Below are 20,917 nucleotides of genomic sequence, written 5' to 3'. Positions count from 1 at the left end.
CAGAGTTAAACCAGAGTTAAACCTGCAGAGTTAAACCTGCAGAGTTAAACCAGCAGAGTTAAACCAGCAGAGTTAAACCAGAGTTAAACCTGCAGAGTTAAACCAGCAGAGTTAAACCAGCAGAGTTAAACCAGCAGAGTTAAACCAGAGTTAAACCAGCAGAGTTAAACCAGAGTTAAACCAGCAGAGTTAAACCAGCAGAGTTAAACCAGCAGAGTTAAACCAGCAGAGTTAAACCAGAGTTAAACCAGCAGAGTTAAACCAGCAGAGTTAAACCAGAGTTAAACCAGAGTTAAACCTGCAGAGTTAAACCAGAGTTAAACCTGCAGAGTTAAACCAGCAGAGGTAAACCCGCAGAGTTAAACCAGCAGAGTTAAACCAGCAGAGTTAAACCTGCAGAGTTAAACCAGCAGAGTTAAACCAGCAGAGTTAAACCAGAGTTAAACCTGCAGAGTTAAACCAGCAGAGTTAAACCAGAGTTAAACCAGCAGAGTTAAACCTGCAGAGTTAAACCAACAGAGTTCAACCTGCAGAGTTAAACCAGCAGAGTTAAACCAGAGTTAAACCAGCAGAGTTAAACCAGAGTTAAACCAGCAGAGTTAAACCAGAGTTAAACCAGAGTTAAACCAGCAGAGTTAAACCAGAGTTAAACCAGCAGAGTTAAACCAGCAGAGTTAAACCAGAGTTAAACCAGCAGAGTTAAACCAGAGTTAAACCTGCAGAGTTAAACCTGCAGAGTTAAACCAGCAGAGTTAAACCAGCAGAGTTAAACCAGAGTTAAACCTGCAGAGTTAAACCAGCAGAGTTAAACCAGCAGAGTTAAACCAGAGTTAAACCAGCAGAGTTAAACCAGCAGAGTTAAACCAGAGTTAAACCAGCAGAGTTAAACCAGCAGAGTTAAACCTGCAGAGTTAAACCAGCAGAGTTAAACCAGCAGAGTTAAACCAGCAGAGTTAAACCAGAGTTAAACCAGCAGAGTTAAACCAGCAGAGTTAAACCAGAGTTAAACCAGCAGAGTTAAACCAGCAGAGTTAAACCTGCAGAGTTAAACCAGAGTTAAACCAGCAGAGTTAAACCAGCAGAGTTAAACCTGCAGAGTTAAACCAGAGTTAAACCTGCAGAGTTAAACCAGAGTTAAACCAGCAGAGTTAAACCAGCAGAGTTAAACCAGCAGAGTTAAACCTGAGCAGCAGCTTCAGTTTAAGCTTCAGCGTGTTTGACGAACAGCTGCTTCGTGTCTTTGTCTGATCATGTGACTGAGCCGACAGACGCCTCCTCACTCTTTGTGACCCCCCACACATTTATTTCTTCACTCCTCTGTTTGTTCCTTCTCTCATTTCCTTTCCTCTGTTTCCTTTTTCTTTTCTACTTCCCTGAAGTTTTCTTATTTCCTTTCCTTTCTTTTCTCCTTCATTCTTTTCTTTTTCTTTCCATTCTTCTACTCCTTCCTCTCCTCCTTTCTCCTCCCTCGTCTCTACTTCCTTTTCTTTCTGTCTTCATTTCTTCTTCGTCACTCTTCTTCTTTCTTCTTGTCATTACTTTGCCTCCTCTCTTTTTTTTCTTTTCTTTCTACTTCCACAGAAGAAAACATCGCAACCCCGCCCACACAGTTCGATTGACAGGTGATCTCTGGCATTGCGTGTGTGTGTGTGTGTGTGTGCGTGTCACCTGGTTTTCATTTCCTCCTCCCTGCAGCATCAGTATGAAACTGTGATTGACAGGCTGTTAGTGATGACATGCTTCCTGTTTGGGAACAATTACAATTCATAGCCCGCCCCCTCAGTTCCCATCAACCTACTGTGTGTGTGTGTGTGTGTGTGTGTGTGTGTGTGTGTGTGTGTGTGTGTGTGTGTGTGTGTGTGTGTATTTTGGGTGAATTGAGCCTTTAATTCCATGTTAACGAGCTGGAGCTTCATGCTAACATGTAGCATACATGTGAGGTCCTGAAGGTCAAAGGTCACAGTGGAAGCATCAACACTGATCAGATTAATTCTTCGATGTGTGTGTGTGTGTGTGTGTGTGTGTGTGTGTGTGTGTGTGTGTGTGTGTGTGTGTGTCAGGAGGAAACAGGAAGTGGAGAAGAAGGAAGCAGCACCTGTGTCTGTTGTCCTCTTGTCACTGGTCTCAAGAGGACAACAGACATAGGAGACGCTCTACTGCACTCAGTACTCTGATTACTTGAAGTACTTTTTCCTGATGATGCTCACATAGTTGTACTGCAGTACAGGCTCTGAGTACTTCCTGCTGCACTGACTCATGTCCTGACGGCGTCCCTGTGGACGCTTCCTGTCATTCGTTAAGTTGGATCTCAGTTTATGACTGTTTCCACTCTGACCAGTTCCCTACTGGGACCAGTTCAGCCAGTCTGGAGACTGAGGGAGTAAATTTATGTCCGACCTCCAAACTCACCGCTTCTTCTTCATGTGATCCGTCTCCTGCAGGACTTCTGCAACATAAATCCACCTTTGACTTTCTGTAACTTTCTTTTTCCTCATAAATTCTCCATAAACGATGTCTCGTCTTGAAACCTTCATGTTTTTCTTTCCTCCACATAAAAATAAAAGTTTCCTGTTACATTCAGTGTGACCTCCAGCAGCAGAGCTGCAGTGTGAGGAGAGAGGTCACGACATCACACAGACTGTAGAAGTGAAGGCACTGGGAACGCTTTAAGGACTGGTTTCCAGTCTCACGACTCGAGGCACGCTCGCTGCACAGCGACACCGCAAACCTCCAGCAAACGTGTCAATTATTAGAGAGGAAAATATCCCAGACTGACCTCCTGAAGCGTCAGCACTCAAACAACCTGATAGTTTGTCAACACACTGATGTGTTAGCAACGTGTTAGCCTCAGACAGTTAGCATAAAGCCTAAGACAGTTAGCATAAAGCCTAAGACAGCTAGCATAAAGCCTCAGACAGTTAGCATAAAGCCTAAGACAGTTAGCATAAAGCCTCAAACAGTTAGCATAAAGCCTAAGACAGCTAGCATAAAGCCTAAGACAGCTAGCATAAAGCCTCAGACAGTTAGCATAAAGCCTCAGACAGTTAGCATAAAGCCTAAGACAGCTAGCATAAAGCCTAAGACAGCTAGCATAAAGCCTCAGACAGTTAGCATAAAGCCTAAGACAGCTAGCATAAAGCCTAAGACAGTTAGCATAAAGCCTCAGACAGTTAGCATAAAGCCTAAGACAGTTAGCATAAAGCCTCAGACAGTTAGCATAAAGCCTCAGACAGTTAGCATAAAGCCTAAGACAGCTAGCATAAAGCCTAAGACAGCTAGCATAAAGCCTAAGACAGTTAGCATAAAGCCTCAGACAGTTATTAATTCTAATTATTATTAATAATAATTCTTAGGATACTTATCAAAAAAGAAATAAGGATCAACTATTAGTTTCAACATGAAAAAGTTTGTGCAGGATTTTCTTTCATCCTTCTACGTGTTTACACGCTGATTCACTGATGATGATGATGATGATGATGATGATGAAGAGCCAGCAGAGCTGCTGAAGGTTTTTACTTGGTCTTTATTTACCTTCCATACAAGGACATGAATCAACAATCTGGATAAACTGCCATCACACAAACATCTAGCCTGCGCGCACACGCACACACACACACACACACACACACACACACACACACACACACACACACACACACACACTCACACACACACACACACACACACACACACACACTCACGCTGTGTTTCTATCACTTGTGGGGACATTACATAGACTTACATTCATTTCCTTGAGCCTTACCCAAACCATAACCACTGTCTGCCTGTTCCTCACCCTGTGCCTCACCCTGTTCCTCACCCTGTTCCTCACCCTGTGCCTCACCTTAGCTAACCTGTAACCCTGTCCTCAGTCTGCACCCTGACATTTCATCATTTACATTAAGGGGACCTGCATTTTGTCCCCATAAGGGAGGCGAGTCCCCACAATGTGACTGTGGAAACAGATTTTGGTCCCCACAATGTGATAAATACCTGGTCACACACACACACACACACACACACACACACACACACACACACACACACACACACACACACACACAGATGCTGAGTTTCCTATCACAGTGTAACTGTGTGTGTGTGTGTGTGTGTGTGTGTGTGTGTGTGTGTGTGTGTGTGTGTGTGCAGGCTCGCTGATCTGTGGGAACAAAATGCAGGTTCCCATAATGTGAATCATTAAATTTTAGGGTGAGGACTGGGGTTCAAGGTCAGGTTAAGGTCACACAGGAAAAGGAAAGTGAAGAAGGAGGAGGAGGAGGAGGAGGAGGAGGAGGAGGGAAGAGGGGGACGATGAAGGAACGAGGAAGGAAAGAAGGTTTAATGATCAGCTGTGTTTGAGGAGGCGTTCACGGAGTTTCTTCACAAACAGCAGCAGGTCTGTTCAACCACGACTGAAGCATGCTGGGAATCTGCTGTGAACACACACACACACACAGCACACACCCAGACACCCACAGCACACTTCAGTCTAACTAACACACACACACACACACACACACACACACACACACACACACACACACACACAGCTGTATTGAAGGCAGATGGTGGATGAAACGTGATGGAAAAAATCTGCAGAGGTGGAAAAACATGAGACACACCTTGAGAGGACTCGTCCTCTCTCATGTCTCTGAACATCACCAGGACACAGAGACGTTTAGCGTAGCTTAGCACAAACTGCTAGCCTAGCTCTTATGAAGACAAGAGAGAAGAAATGCAAAAATGACTTTTCAGACAAAATAACCATGAAGAGAAATCGAGAACATCTGAAACGAGTAAAACTCTGACAGCTACGCTAAATCAGCTTCCGTCATGGTCACAACTCAGCTGACGGTTGCTAATCAGCTGAAGTGTCTTCATTATGAATGTTTGTGATGATGATGATGATGTAGATGATGAAGATGACGTTAGCATCGCTGTGTTTTCAGTGTCTCAGGCTCAGTACGACGACTTCACGCCGGCTCCGGACTACGACTCGGACTACAACGCCACCTTCGAGTACAGCTTCTACAGTAAGTATCTCACAGCCTGACATCACCTTTCACCTGGCCGCACGCGCTCAGTGAGCTCACCTGTCGGACGCTCTGACATCACCTTTCACCTGGCCGCACGCGCTCAGTGAGCTCACCTGTCGGACGCTCTGACATCACCTTTCACCTGGCCGCACGCGCTCAGTGAGCTCACCTGTCGGACGCTCTGACATCACCTTTCACCTGGCCGCACGCGCTCAGTGAGCTCACCTGTCGGACGCTGTGGACAGGTGCGTTTCCTCTGTTTCTAAACTTCCTGTGGTGCATTCAGGTAACGCCAGCAACGAGGACCTGGACAGGTTCAGCGAACGGTTCATCGAACAGGAGGACACCAAAGAGGAGGACACAGGAGGACGGCCAGAGGAGGAGGACGTGACTGTTACCACGGCAACCACAGCAGGAACCACAGCACGGGGCAGGGTCGACGTCCGCAGTGCCGCATCACTTCCTGTTTGTCTGGTAAGAACGACAGATTCACTGAAGTTAAACCAGCTGCCAAACTACTTAAACCCGGTTTAAAGTCAAGCTCAGCTAAACTCAATGTGCAGCAGGTTTAACGAAACTTCAGTTAAACCTGGTTTAAGTCAAACCAGGTTTAACTGAGGTGTGTGTCTCTGTGTGTCTCTGTGTCTCTGTGTCTCTGTGTGTCTCTGTGTGTCTCTGTGTCTCTGTGTCTCTGTGTGTCTCTGTGTGTCTCTGTGTCTATGTGTGTCTCTGTGTCTCTGTGTGTCTCTGTGTGTCTCTGTGTCTCTGTGTGTCTCTGTGTGTCTCTGTGTCTCTGTGTGTCTCTGTGTCTCTGTGTCTCTGTGTGTCTCTGTGTGTCTGTGTGTCTGTGTGTCTCTGTGTGTCTCTGTGTGTCTGTGTGTCCGTGTGTCTCTGTGTGTCTGTGTGTCTGTGTGTCTGTGTGTCTCTGTGTGTCTCTGTGTCTATGTGTGTCTCTGTGTGTCTCTGTGTCTATGTGTGTCTCTGTGTGTCTCTGTGTCTCTGTGTGTCTCTGTGTGTCTCTCTGTGTGTCTCTGTCTCTCTCTGTCTCTCTGTGTTTCTCTGTGTGTCTGTGTGTCTGTGTGTCTCTGTGTGTCTCTGTCTCTCTGTGTTTCTCTGTGTGTCCCTGTGTGTCTCTGTGTGTCTCTGTGTGTCTCTCTGTGTGTCTCTGTCTCTCTGTGTGTCTCTGTGTGTCTCTGTGTGTCTCTGTGTCTCTCTGTGTGTCTCTGTCTCTCTGTGTCTCTCTGTGTGTCTCTGTGTGTCTCTCTGTGTCTCTCTCTGTGTGTCTCTGTGTGTCTCTGTCTCTCTGTGTCTCTCTGTGTGTCTCTGTGTGTCTCTCTGTGTGTCTCTCTGTGTCTCTCTCTGTGTGTCTCTGTCTCTCTGTGTCTCTCTGTGTCTCTCTGTGTGTCTCTGTCTCTCTGTGTGTCTCTGTGTGTCTCTGTGTGTCTCTGTCTCTCTGTGTCTCTCTGTGTCTCTCTGTGTCTCTCTGTGTGTCTCTGTCTCTCTGTGTCTCTCTGTGTGTCTCTGTGTGTCCTGCAGCGTCTTGTTTGTGCAGATTTAAAGTTCAAACTGAATCAAAGTGAATTGAGCAGTAAATAACTGGAGATAAAGACATGAAGAGGACAAAAGGCTGATCTGTGGTCTGTGGTTTGGTGGTCTCTGCTGTCTGAGGAGGAGGAGGAGGATGATGATGATGATGATGATGATGATGATGATGGTGCCTGAGGGGAGGTTAACCAGAGGAAAAGGCGGCTCAGTGACTCACAAGGAAATGAATCACACAGCAGACATTTGTTGTCCACTGCAGAGAAGAAAGAGTCCACAGAAATGTCTTCAGAGGACGATGTTTTCATGCTCCGCTCTGCAGTTCATGGACATGAAAGAACCACGAGGACATTGTCTTCATGGAATCTGCTCTCACTGTGCTCCAGTTAGCAAACAAACTAGCCTAGCATGTAGCCACGACATCACCAGATTTCAACTGAAATGTTAGAAATTTGTTAGCGGACCTGCTAAGTGAAGAACATTGAATATGTTGACTCTGAGCTGTTCTCAGGTCAGTTTGTGTCAGAGAGGATCAGGACTGACACAGAGACGGACCAATCAGCTGGTCTGGAAGGCCCACTGACACAGTGAGCGGGTCACATGTTAAAGAGCTGCAGCTCTGCCACGTCTCCGTTGTGTCCTCCACGTATCAGCAGCAGGTGATGATGTGTTTTCTGTCTGTAGGAAATCCGGACGCTGGTCTGGACTCTGATGATCCTGATCAGCCTGAACACACAACAGCTACAGCAAACACTATGAGACCAGGTGAGACACTCAGCAGGTGAGACACTCAACAGGTGAGACACTCAGCAGGTGAGACAGTCAACAGGTGAGACAGTCAGCAGGTGAGACAGTCAGCAGGTGAGACAGGTGCAGGTGAGACAGGCAGCTGGTGAGACACTCTGCAGGTGAGAGTCAACAGGTGAGACACTCAGCAGGTGAGACAGTCAGCAAGTGAGACAGTCAACAGGTGAGACACACTGCAGGTGAGACTCACAGCTCAGATCTGAAGCTGAGAGTTTGTTGAAGAAGAACAAACCTGACAGAGAGACCACACACACACACACACACACACACACACACACACACACACACACACACACACACACACACACACACACACACACACACTGACTGTGCTGTTCTGAGCTGTACTACAGTACACTGAGCTGTACTGCAGTACAGCTCAGTGTACTGTAGTACAGCTCAGTGTACTGTAGTACAGCTCAGTACAGCTCAGAATACTGCAGTACAGCTCATTGTACTGCAGTATTCTGCAGCAGGACGTGTATTCGGTGCGCAGCGCGTTGAAACTGATCAGCTGTGGAACAAAACGTTCTTGCTCCTGATAAAGTTCATGTGATGACGTCGTGACGTCCTGACGACGTCAGCGGGTCTGCGTCCTCCGTCTCTCGTGACGTCCTGACGACGTCAGCGGGTCTGCGTCCTCCGTCTCTCGTGACGTCCTGACGACGTCAGCGGGTCTGTGTCCTCCGTCTCTCAAAGGTTTCAGGAAACTTTCCGGGTAAAATTCCACTGATCGATAATAAATCTGACATTTGAGTCGCTGATAAAAGCTGCAGGATGATGAAACGTGACTCTTCTGCTCAGAGTCGAGCTACAAACTTCAAAGTTAGTTCAGGGAATCTGAAACACAGAAACAGACCACATGAGGACTCACAGTGACCTTTGACCTCCGTCCCGTGGACACACGAGTCTCACAGACACGCCTGATCCAACATGTCTTCATGTCTGACGTCTCGTCTCCGTCTGCTCTCTGTTCGCAGCTGATGTTGGATCAGTTTGGAACCAGCGCGGTCACCTGATCAGAGGTGATCCGTGACCTCTGACCTCTGCAGTGTGACACCTCCTGAAGACGTCAGGCAGCCAGTTTCCCTCAGCGCGGGCTTACAGGCGGAGCTCAGCCAATCACAAAGCTTTACCGGCACCGCAGTTCACCGAACGCTGCAATTAAACTTTATCACGTTTTTTCACAGAGAAACCGAACAGAAGCAGAACTTTGACTTCGACTCTACGGAAGTTCATTCATGACGAAACTGAGACAAAGAAACGAGAGCTTTCATCAGCCGCCGGCGGTTAAACGACACAGTTTCTCCTGAGACGACCGACAGAAACATTTCAACCAGCAAACGCTTCAAACTGGAGCGACTCAGCAAACGAGGCTCACGTTAGTCCAAACTGTTCGTCAGCAAACGTCTCGTCGATCGATCCGTAAAATATTTGATCCAAAACGCTAAAATGATCCCAGAACAATGTTTTATCATTTCGAATCAGCCGGCAGACGTGCCGATCGATTAGTACGCACACATAGACGACATGTTGTTTCAAAATGGCCGCTGACCTTTTGATTGACACCTCACTTAGGATCAATTAGGATCTCCCATTTCATCTGTTCAGCTGACCAGAGCCAATGAGAGTCCAGGTGCAACAGAAGGGCCTCGTTCTCTCTCTGTGTAAAGATGCAGCCAATCACAGCCGACTGTGCAGATGATTGACACTTTGAATAGCCAATGAAAATCTGAAAACAAAGAAACGTCACGTAAAAAGAGCAAATGGCCTCAATGTATAAACATGACCGTAAACAGCCTAAATATAGATCACCCAATAGAAATAGAAAAAAGGTCATTGATTGATTGATTGATTGATTGATTGATCGATCGATAGTTGGAACTGTTTCACTGCTAAGAAAACAGGCGTTTGAAGCGCTGATGGGCTCTGCTCACAGGTTTGGTCATGAATGAGCTTCCGTACCTGCTCCAGTTCCTAACATCGATCTTAACGAATGACGTTAACGTGGATGAAAATCTCCACCACTGCTCCACCTTTGAAAAGATTCCAGCACTTAGCTTCTTCTTCTGTTGTCGATTGTTCTGAGGAGCCAATCAAGAGGCAGCACAGGAAGAGGAAGAACCCGTCAAATTAAAAGTCTGCAGAAACATTGTTAAAACTGCGAGTGATGTTTCTGTTTGTGTCCGAAAGTTTCTGAAAGTTTCAGTTTGATGGATGTTTGTGGCCAAAAAGTTTAGAAATACTCAAAAATTCAGCAGAAATTCTGTTTCATCAAAGTTTTTAGTCAAATTCAGGAACAATCGAGGATTTTCAGAACAATCTAGAACAGATTTTTACCTTTTATTGATCACATTTGTTTGTGTTTTGCAATAAAATGTGTGGAAAAGAAACTTCTGGTGATTTTTGCTGTTTGGAAGATTCCTCATCACCACGTATTCATGGCTTCACGTCTCTGCTTCCTGAACCTGTCCTTCTGCTCGGCGTCAGACCTTCATGGCTTTGGCTGAACGGCCTCAGGACTGACCTGCTGCGCCCACAGTCCTGATGAAGAGTGGATGCTTAACTCCACCTGAAGGCGTTCTTCCAAACGTTCGCCTCGACGCTCATTTCGCTCTAGAAACATCCTGAAGCTTCGTTTGAATCCGCGTCGCTGCTGTTTTCAGTGTTCGACTCATTCATCAGTGAAATCAGTCGTCATATGAAGAAACGTCTCGTCTTACATTGTCCGTTTTCTAAACATCCAGTCAAGTTTGGTCAGTGTTAGAAGTACTCAAAGTAGAAGTGTGTACAAATACACATTACAGGTAAAAGTCCTGCATTCAAAACGTCTATAAGCTGAAAAATATTAGCATCAAAAGTTCCAGAAGTAAAGTTCTCATATTGCAGGATCACATATGTTTATATGACTGGATTAGTCATTGATGGATTCATGTGCTCATCAGGTTAATGTGTTCATCTGTGATCATACATTATCTGACAGCAACAATAAATGTCGTGAAGAGAAAAGTACAGCTTTGCCCTCTGAGATGTGGTGAAGTACTTTTGTCTTCAAGTACAAGGAAAGTAAAAAACAACAAAGAAGAATCATGTCCAGAGCGGCTTCTGTCTACACGAATATACTGAGCTTCTTGTCCCCGTCAGACAGTCTCTGCACGGCGTCTGCAGGACGCCCTCAGGGGTCACATGGTGTTCCTGGTGTCGGCGTGAGGCTGAGTTTTGATCGTGATCAGAAATGTCTGTTACAGAAGAAGAACTGCGTCAGTGTCACCAGCTCACAGCAAGCGATGACAAGACCCGAGAGCAGGAAGTGACGGACACCGCGGGCTCCTCGTTTATTTCAGTCCAGGAGGAATCTGCACGCCATCGACAGGAAGCACAACAAGAGACTGAAGGCCAGCGGACGAGCGGCCGCGCACACAGTTTAACAGTTCATCAGACTCATCAGACTCATCGCATTCATCACATTCATCAGACTCATCAGACTCATCAGACTCATCACATTCATCACATTCATCAGACTCATCGCATTCATCAGACTCATCGCATTCATCAGACTCATCACATTCATCAGACTCATCAGACTCATCACATTCATCACATTCATCAGACTCATCAGACTCATCACATTCATCACATTCATCAGACTCATCGCATTCATCAGACTCATCGCATTCATCAGACTCATCACATTCATCAGACTCATCAGACTCATCACATTCATCAGACTCATCAGACTCATCGCATTCATCACATTCATCACATTCATCAGACTCATCAGACTCATCACATTCATCACATTCATCAGACTCATCAGACTCATCGCATTCATCACATTCATCACATTCATCAGACTCATCAGACTCATCGCATTCATCACATTCATCAGACTCATCGCATTCATCACATTCATCAGACTCATCAGACTCATCAGACTCATCACATTCATCACATTCATCAGACTCATCGCATTCATCAGACTCATCACATTCATCAGACTCATCACATTCATCACATTCATCAGACTCATCAGACTCATCGCATTCATCACATTCATCACATTCATCAGACTCATCGCATTCATCACATTCATCAGACTCATCAGACTCATCGCATTCATCACATTCATCAGACTCATCACATTCAGTCCAAAGCCGTGTTCTTCCTCGTTGACGCTCACAGTGATCACAGGCCTCATGCTCCTGTAGTTTCCACTTGGTTAACATGAATGATGGTTTGGATGCTTGAATATCTTTCTGGACTGTGGTACAAGGGGCTGCTGGCATGGTTGTCATGCCACCCATGTAGGCTCTGATGGACTCCAGACTTCACCCACCCACTGTGAGGCCCTCATGGTGCTTAAGACAATGGGCAGATGTAAACTCTGACACTGTGCCAGCTCACTCCCAGAGCCTCGAATACCACCACTGTCACACCCTTCAGTGTGTGTGTGTGTGTATGTGTGAAGGGGATGACTCACACACTCTCTCTCTCTCTCTCTCTCTCTCTCTCTCTCTCTCTCTCTCTCTCTCTCTCTCTCTCTCTCTCTCTCTCTCTCTTTCTCTCTCTCTCTCACACACACACACACACATACAAAAGGTGTATTTGATGTGGGAACGTGGTCAAAGTATTTCAGTTTGTTGCCTCAGTCTGTGACCTTTAGTGAAACTCTGCTGTCAGCAGATAACACAACAGACACACAACACACAGCAGACACACAACAAACACAACACAGACACACAACAAACACAAAGCAGACACACAACACAGACACACAGCAGACACACAACAAACACAAAGCAGACACACAACACAGACACACAACAAACACACAGCAGACACACAACCTAAATGTAAGAAGTGGTCCAGCAGCCTTGAACTGAAGCCACGTCTCAGTGTAACAGAGGAGTGATGATTCGATCAATCGGTAATTGATCATTGACTCTACTGATCCAGTGGAAACACTGTCGCCTCACAGCTGAAAGGTTCGAATCCCGCTGTGGGCGCTGGGGGCGTGTCCTCCACCATGCCTTCAGTGCCTGCTGCTCAAGGAAAAAGGGCCTTTCTGTGTGGAGTTTGCATGTTCTCCCCATGTTCACCCGGGGTATCCTCCTTAAATACCCCCCCCCCCCCCCCCCCCCCACTAATAACATGCATGAAGAACCACCGGACCAATGGTGACGACAGAGAGTTGGGTCCCCAGGCACCGCTGTCGGCTGGCTCCTGGTCTGCCGCGGAGGAACAACAGACCAAGGATGAGTTAAACGCGGAGAATAATAATAATAATAATAAAAATAAAGCATGGCGTGTGTGTGCAGCTAAACTCTGTGTGTGATAATAAAAAGTATATATATCCTTTATTTTAACCAGGTAAAAAACCTCGTTGAGTTTAAAATCTCTTTTTCAAGAGTGACCTGGCCAAGAAGGCAGCCCAACAACATTATCACAAAAAAACAGATACAACAATATGAACAAACATAAAACAACTGTTAAACACAAGGGTACAGGTGTATGTTCCTTCTTCTTCTTCTTCTTCTTCTTCTTCTTCTTCTTCTTCTTCCCTATAAAAGACTAAAGGAGATCTAAAGTAGAATTTAAAGTCCTTCTCTTCTCAGGCACCATCTTGTCCTGAAGAGCTCCCTCCACCCATCACCCCGCTGGCAGTCCCAGAGTGCAGGCTCACTTACGGTTCCTAAAGTCTCCAGAGGTAGAACTGGATCCAGGATTGGGATCAATAAAGAAGCAGTCTAAAGTCTAAAGAGCTTCCAGCTATCAAGGTCCTGTCCTGTGGAACCTTCTTCCAGTCCAGACACCCTGAATCTTTGATCTTTCAGTGATCTTTCAGCTTACAGTTTGGGCCGGCTCAGCTTGCCTTGGACCAGCCTCTAGTTATGCGACTATAGGCTTAGCCTCTTGACGGACATCCCATGATGCACTGAGCTCCTGTCTCCTCTTGTCCCTGTCCATCTTTATGAATTCATGTCCATTTAATTCATGTTACCAACTTTGCTTCTTCCCCACCTCTTCGTTGTCTCGCAGGATCTCGTGGCTCATGGCTGCACCTGGATGGTGGATGACAGCTGGCCCTCCTGTCGTGGCCCTGCTTGACAGCCGCTGCCTCTGCATTTCTGTTGACATCAGAACAAACAGACTACATACAAATCATATGAACGCAGTGTCCGGTCACTTCCTGCCCCTCTGTTTAAATTCTGAATCATTCATAGTTTTTCAGCGTGGTGTCGGTGATCGTTCACGTCTCGCTGTTTTTCCTCCACAGAGGATCATTTTTCTTCTTGAGGTCACTGCAGACACTGAAGAGGACGAGGTCATCCTCTGTCCTCTTCTTCGGTGGTTTTTCCTGAATAAACAGCGCCTGGTGACGTCAGCTTCAGCCTCGGCTGTCGTGAAATGCAGAGTTGTGTTGATTTTAAGAACAAACTGAAACTGTTGAATCTCAGCAGCGTCGGAAACAGAAGCAGCTGCTTTTTCTTCTTCTTTAAGTTCCTCGTCCAGCCTGATCTGTTCAGATCTGTTTGTCTCCTGTGTTCTCGTATTTTTAGGTTCTACTTTTTGTCTTCCTCATTGAATTTAGATGCTGAAAATGAAATTTAAAAAGATGATGTCATGAAAGCCTTTTCTCTCTGTTCTCCTGTTTTGTTTCAGGTTCTCGGTCACCAGTGGAGGAAAGTAACTGAGTACATTTACTGAAGTACTGTGCATAAGTACAATATTAAAGTACTTGTAATTTAGTTGAGTATTTTGGATTACTTCATACTCGCACTTCTGTAGTTTTTGGTGGTCAGTGAAACGCTGCGGCTGCAGTTTGACATTTAGCTGTTAATGAAGGTAGAGATGAAAGAGCGAAGTCGCTCTGACTGCAGGTCGCCTCACGATGCAAATCAGACGAAGAAAAGGGCACCAACAGTTTCCCCGGCGTCATCATTAAACACCTCCCTGATGTGAGGTCAGCCGCACAGATCAGACCTGCTGCCTCCAGCTCAGGTGGATGATGGGAAATGTCTCCACAAACAAGATTCAAATGAAACAGACACAGTGAATCCTCAGAGTGCCTCACCTTTGACCTTTAATCAGCAGGTGAAGAGAGACGATCTTCATCAGTCAGTCTGAGTTCAGACTGGAAATCTTCACAGATTCATTAGTGAAGTGTTGACATGAAGCTCTGCTTGAACATCAGCCGCTGCTTCAGGTCTGTTTTCATCTGTTTATTCATCTGTTTTCAGTTTCAGTGAGACATTTGGCAGCTGCTTTTATCCACAGAGACGTACACATGAATCACACACCGATGGCGCAGCGTCACCGCTCTGCCTCCTGAACCACAGCTGGCCTTCATCTCACTGTGTTTCCATCAACAAGGTGATTCGTGGAAAGATTAAAGTATTTTAGCTAATTTCATTTCGCTAATTTAGCTACTGAACAAACATAATTTAGGAATCATTGTTTAGGAAATCACAGCACAACAGAACCACAAAGACACAAACGACCACAGAGACACAAACGACCACAAAGACACAAACGACCACAGAGACACAAACGACCACAGAGACACAAAAAACCACAGAGACACAAACGACCACAGAGACACAAAAAACCACAGAGACACAAAAAACCACAGAGACACAAACGACCACAGAGACACAAAAAACCACAGAGACACAAACGACCACAGAGACACAAACGACCACAGAGACACAAAAAACCACAGAGACACAAAAAACCACAGAGACACAAAAAACCACAGAGACACAAACGACCACAGAGACACAAAAAACCACAGAGACACAAACGACCACAGAGACACAAACGACCACAGAGACGCAAAAAACCACAGAGACACAAAAAACCACAGAGACACAAACGACCACAGAGACGCAAAAAACCACAGAGACACAAAAAACCACAGAGACACAAACGACCACAGAGACACAAACGACCACAGAGACACAAACGACCACAGAGACACAAAAAACCACAGAGACACAAACGACCACAGAGACACAAAAAACCACAGAGACACAAAAAACCACAGAGACACAAAAAACCACAGAGACACAAACGACCACAGAGACACAAACGACCACAGAGACGCAAAAAACCACAGAGACACAAAAAACCACAGAGACACAAACGACCACAGAGACGCAAAAAACCACAGAGACACAAACGACCACAGAGACACAAACGACCACAGAGACGCAAAAAACCACAGAGACACAAAAAACCACAGAGACACAAACGACCACAGAGACACAAACGACCACAGAGACACAAAAAACCACAGAGACACAAACGACCACAGAGACACAAACGACCACAGAGACACAAAAAACCACAGAGACACAAACGACCACAGAGACACAAACGACCACAGAGACACAAAAAACCACAGAGACACAAACAACCACAGAGACACAAACGACCACAGAGACACAAAAAACAACAGAGACACAAAAAAACACAGAGACACAAAAAACCACAGAGACACAAACGACCACAGAGACACAAACGACCACAGAGACACAAAAAACCACAGAGACACAAACGACCACAGAGACACAAACGACCACAGAGACACAAACGACCACAGAGACACAAAAAACCACAGAGACACAAACGACCACAGAGACACAAACGACCACAGAGACACAAAAGACCACAGAGACACAAACGACCACAGAGACACAAAAGACCACAGAGACACAAACGACCACAGAGACACAAACGACCACAGAGACACAAAAAACCACAGAGACACAAAAAACCACAAAGACACAAAAAACCACAGAGACACAAACAACGACAGAGAGACAAATGACCAGAGACACAAACGACCACAGAGACACAAACAACCACAGAGAGACAAATGACCAGAGACACAAACGACCACAGAGACACAAACGACCACAAAGACACAAACGACCACACAAAGAGACACTAACAACCACAGAAAGACACAAAGGTCCACAAAGACACAAAGGACCACAGATAGACACAAAGGACCACAGAAACACAAACAACCACAGAGAGACAAAGGACCACAGAGAGACAAAGGACCACAGAGAGACAAAGGACCACAGAGAGACAAAGGACCACAGAGAGACAAACGACCACAAAGACACAAACGACCACACAAAGAGACACTAACAACCACAGAAAGACACAAAGGTCCACAAAGACACAAAGGACCACAGATAGACACAAAGGACCACAGAAACACAAACAACCACAGAGAGACAAAGGACCACAGAGAGACAAAGGACCACAGAGAGACAAACTACCACAGAGAGACAAAGGACCACAGAGAGACAAAGGACCACAGAGAGACAAAGGACCACAGAGAGACACAAACGACCACAGAGAGACAAAGGACCACAGAGAGACAAAGGACCACAGAGAGACACAAACGACCACAGAGAGACAAAGGACCACAGAGAGACAAAGGACCACAGAGAGACAAAGGACCACAGAGAGACACAAACGACCACAGAGAGACAAAGGACCACAGAGAGACAAAGGACCACATAGAGACTGTTCCTGGGCCGTTTTCATGTCAGTGGCCTTTATCAGCTTTAAATGATGATCTTGAGATCACTTTAATAAAAATCGATTGATAATCAGTCACAATCATTAACAAAGAAGATAATTCCAAAGTGAGCTGGCAGTCGTCTCTGCTCCTGTGAGGTTAATTTAACCTTCAGCTGTGAGCCACAGTGCGACCTCTGACCTCTGCACAGCGGCACAGGGTCAGCAGGGTGTTTCATGTAAACATGCAGCAACGACCTGTTTAATATTAATCAAACAGACGCATCATCAATCACAGGACAAGACGTCGGCACAGCTTCATCTGACGCGCTGAATACATGAATAATATGTGAGCGAGCAGCTGACGGCAGGAGGAGAGCAGGGTATAAATACAGGAGGGAGGAAAGCTCAGAGCACATGCGAGGAGGAAGAGGAAGAGGAAGAGGAAGAGAAAAGAGTCAGAAATCAAACTAAGAAAGAAGCTGCTGGAGGAAAACCAGAGGAAAGTCTCTGGAATTAGCCACCGAAGAAGAAAAGGAAGAGATCATCATCAGAATAATTTCCATCGTGAGTTCGATGCCGTCGAGCTGAACTTTCATTTTCAAGCTTTCAGTCAGAAATGAAAACGTTTGTGGAGGAATCGTTTTCTGTGCTTCGTGTTTTCAGGTTACTGACGGTCGTTTGGGCGATGGAGAGCGTGCGAGCTGTGGTCTACCTGTCCGTCTGTCTGTCTGTGCTGACATCGCTCTGTCAGGGTCAAAGGTCGGCCGACAACCGCCTGCCGTCCGTGCCGGACGAGCCGATCGACGGACTCACGACCAAAGAGCTGGTGAGTCATCCGTCCTCATACAGGATCTCTGGACGAGGTCTCATGTCGTGTCCCGAGGTTTAAAAAGATTTAACTTCATGTTTTGAGTCATTAAGGTGGAATGAAGGGAAACAATGATTCAGTTCTAGATATTTAAGATGGAAAAGATGGTCAAAGTGAAATTCCGCGTGGTGGAAATGTAACAAGAACTGATTAAGAAAGATGGAATCTAACAGAAATCAGGACTTAAAGCTCTTTTGGATCTGAATTCAGTTTCATGTCGTGAGTAAACGAGCTGCTTTTAATAATCAGTAACTAAAACCAAAACGATGTTCACTGACAGTCAAACTGAGCTCACCATGTTTCCGCACGCTGTCGGGAATCTGCTTCCACCGACGACCATTACAGCAGGTCACTGGAGAGGCTGAACTGGGACAAACTGGTTTCCAGTAACATGAAACTCACAGTTGGAACCAACTGAAGTTAGAGAGCACGACGCTTCACGAGCTGAAAGGTTAAAAAGACCTGACTTTTAATTACTGTGTGTGTGCGTGTGTGTGCGTGTGTGTGCGTGTGTGTGTGTGCGTTCAGGCTGAGGCTCTGCAGGGTCTCCTGGATGAAGCTGACAGCAGCATCGGCCTCTCTGTGGAGAAGAAAGCCAGCGTCATCCCTCGGGTGAGAACATGACTGACAGCTGTGTGTGTGTGTGTGTGTCTGTCTGTCTGTCTGTCTGTCTGTCTGTCTGTCTGTCTGTCTGTCTGTCTGTCTGTCTGTCTGTCTGTCTGTCTGTGTTTCAGAGGACATTTTGAAGTCTGTCTGAAGGTTCAGACTTGTTTAAAGGGTGAGGTTAGAATCAGGTTCAGGTTCAGGATCAGGATCAGGATCAGGTTCAGGATCAGGATCAGGATCAGGATCAGGATCCGGGTAAAGGTGTCCTCTTCTTTCTCTGAGACTCAGTTCACACTGATACCTCCCTCATGTCTGTACACTCAATACAAAGCTACAGCAGACAGTTAGCTTAGCTTAGCATAAAGACTGGAAACAGAGGGAAACAACTAGCCTGGACTAGCCTCTGTCCAAAGAAAGCTCAGACGAACCGACCTTTGACCCGAGCTGCTCTGACTGCTTGAACTGAAAGACAGAGGAAGAACTGTTGACTGTTGACACCTCAGATAAGATAAGATAAGATAAGATAAGATAAGATAAGATAAGATAAGATAAGATAAGATAAGATAAGATAAGATAAGATAAGATAAGATAGCTGGCTGCTAGCATGCAGGCAACAAAAGGACTTCATCTCATTCTGAGCTTCAGGTGTAAATCTGCTGTGACAGTGAGGACAGACTGACACTGCAACTGAAACCTGTCTGTCTGTCTGTCTGTCTGTCTGTCTGTCTGTCTGTCTGTCTGTCTGTCTGTCTGTGTCTCTGTCCTTCTGTCTGTCTGTCTGTCTGTCTGTCTGTCTGTCTGTCTGTCTGTCTGTCTGTCTGTCCCCATCTCTCTCTCTCTCTCTCTCTGTGTCTGTCCCTGCCTGTCTGTCTGTGCCTGTCCGTCTCTCTGTCTGTCTCTCTCTGTCCCTGCCTGTCTGTCTGTGCCTGTCCGTCTCTCTGTCTCTCTCTCTGTGTCTGTCCCTGCCTGTCTGTCTGTGCCTGTCCGTCTCTCTGTCTGTCTCTCTCTGTCCCTGCCTGTCTGTCTGTGCCTGTCCGTCTCTCTGTCTCTCTCTCTCTGTCCCTGCCTGTCCATCTCTCTGTCTCTCTCTCTCTCTGTCCCTGCCTGTCCGTCTCTCTGTCTCTCTCTCTCTGTCCCTGCCTGTCCGTCTCTCTGTCTCTCTCTCTCTCTGTCCCTGCCTGTCTGTCTGAGCCTGTCCGTCTCTCTGTCGCTCTCTCTCTGTCCCTGCCTGTCCATCTCTCTGTCTCTCTCTCTCTCTGTCCCTGCCTGTCCGTCTCTCTGTCTCTCTCTCTCTGTCCCTGCCTGTCTGTCTCTCTGTCTCTCTCTCTCTCTGTCCCTGCCTGTCTGTCTGAGCCTGTCCGTCTCTCTGTCGCTCTCTCTCTGTCCCTGCCTGTCCGTCTCTCTGTCTCTCTCTCTCTCTGTCCCTGCCTGTCCGTCTCTCTGTCTCTCTCTCTCTGTCCCTGCCTGTCCGTCTCTCTGTCTCTCTCTCTCTCTGTCCCTGCCTGTCTGTCTGAGCCTGTCCGTCTCTCTGTCGCTCTCTCTCTGTCCCTGCCTGTCCATCTCTCTGTCTCTCTCTCTCTCTGTCCCTGCCTGTCCGTCTCTCTGTCTCTCTCTCTCTGTCCCTGCCTGTCTGTCTCTTCCAGTGTGACGTTGGTGAGCGCTGTGCGATGAAACACGGCCCTCGGATTGGTCGACTGTGCGACTGTCTGAGAGGAACCGCCTGTAACACCTTCTTCCTGCGCTGCTACTGAACACACACGCGCCTGTCTCACCTGTCTCACCTGACGGTCTCTGCATGTTTGTGTCTTTGCTTTAAGGTTTCAGTGTCTGTCCCTCAGATTCATTTATTTTTGTTAAATAAAGATTCTTCATGAAGCTGCTCGGCTCGATGTCCTCATGATTTACGTGACGGCTTTTGTCCTGACTTTTGTCTGTCCAGCAGTTGTCTTTCTCTGTCTCCATCTATAATCTAAAGCTTCTGACTGGTAGAGCTCGTTGGGGCCGTCCTCAGCCTGAACGCCCTGCGTCACACAGGACGTTGCCTCCTGATGTGTCTTCTCATCACTTTTTGGACAAACAAACCTTTGAGCGTCTCAGACTTTCACCTCCTGATCAATCGATCAAAAACCGATCATCATAACTTCTTACTGGAGAACAGCTGAAGACGGCTGAAGCATCCTGACATCTAGATGGACTAAAGTATGTCCAACAACGAGAATCCACTCACATGTCCTGCACTCTGCTGTCAGTCCAAGTCCATGAACTGATGTCTTATTCTGTCCACCTAATCTAAGCTTTGGAAAGCGAGGCAGCTCACACTCTCTCACTCAGCGCTCGTTGTTGTTGAAGTGAGAGGACGTGCAGGTTAATAACGACATCATTTGTACGAAGGTAACGTCACTCACCTTCGTGAACTCAGCGAACTGTCCCCTCCTCCAAGACCACGTCCAACCGCAGGTAAAGGCCAAGTTTTAAGGAGAACTACGAGTTCTGGTTCAGGCCAAAAAGCTCCCAG

General features: G+C 46.5%; 2 protein-coding genes across 3 annotated transcripts in view; both read left to right on the top strand.

Annotated features, from left to right (window-relative positions):
• The window catches only part of LOC139345759 (uncharacterized), an 11,186-nt gene extending 1,416 nt beyond the window's left edge, over nucleotides 1–9,770 (top strand). Inside the window, exons 2-5 of one of the 2 annotated variants that reach the window (XM_070984572.1) lie at nucleotides 4,950–5,033; nucleotides 5,323–5,510; nucleotides 7,263–7,343; nucleotides 8,366–9,770. In XM_070984572.1, coding sequence (XP_070840673.1) covers nucleotides 4,950–5,033; nucleotides 5,323–5,510; nucleotides 7,263–7,337 — 347 coding nt within the window. In that variant the 3' untranslated portion in view covers nucleotides 7,338–7,343; nucleotides 8,366–9,770. Of the gene's footprint in view, nucleotides 1–4,949; nucleotides 5,034–5,322; nucleotides 5,511–7,262; nucleotides 7,439–8,365 lie in introns of those variants that run through there. The other variant, XM_070984571.1, reaches the window with a different exon arrangement.
• Nucleotides 9,771–17,340: 7,570 nt separating this feature from the next.
• On the top strand, nucleotides 17,341–20,277 carry cart4 (cocaine- and amphetamine-regulated transcript 4). Its single transcript, XM_070984573.1, has 4 exons — nucleotides 17,341–17,492; nucleotides 17,592–17,754; nucleotides 18,325–18,408; nucleotides 20,046–20,277. The coding sequence occupies exons 2-4, from the start codon at nucleotides 17,614–17,616 to the stop codon at nucleotides 20,151–20,153; spliced, it is 333 nt and encodes a 110-aa protein (XP_070840674.1). The 5' UTR covers nucleotides 17,341–17,492; nucleotides 17,592–17,613; the 3' UTR covers nucleotides 20,154–20,277.
• The last annotated feature ends 640 nt before the right edge of the window (nucleotides 20,278–20,917 follow it).

This window comes from Chaetodon trifascialis, chromosome 17, assembly GCF_039877785.1.
Source record: "Chaetodon trifascialis isolate fChaTrf1 chromosome 17, fChaTrf1.hap1, whole genome shotgun sequence".
NCBI classification, from domain to species: domain Eukaryota; kingdom Metazoa; phylum Chordata; class Actinopteri; order Chaetodontiformes; family Chaetodontidae; genus Chaetodon; species Chaetodon trifascialis.
Note: the sequence above shows the minus strand (reverse complement) of the source record. Positions and strands in the feature narration are given on the sequence as shown.

Bases quoted from the DNA above. Each gene is read 5' to 3' on its own strand.
- cart4 (XM_070984573.1), top strand. From the start codon at position 17,614: ATGGAGAGCGTGCGAGCTGTGGTCTACCTGTCCGTCTGTCTGTCTGTG. The intron at 17,755-18,324 runs GTGAGTCATCCG...GTGTGCGTTCAG, and splicing joins GACTCACGACCAAAGAGCTG to GCTGAGGCTCTGCAGGGTCT. The intron at 18,409-20,045 runs GTGAGAACATGA...TGTCTCTTCCAG, and splicing joins AAGCCAGCGTCATCCCTCGG to TGTGACGTTGGTGAGCGCTG.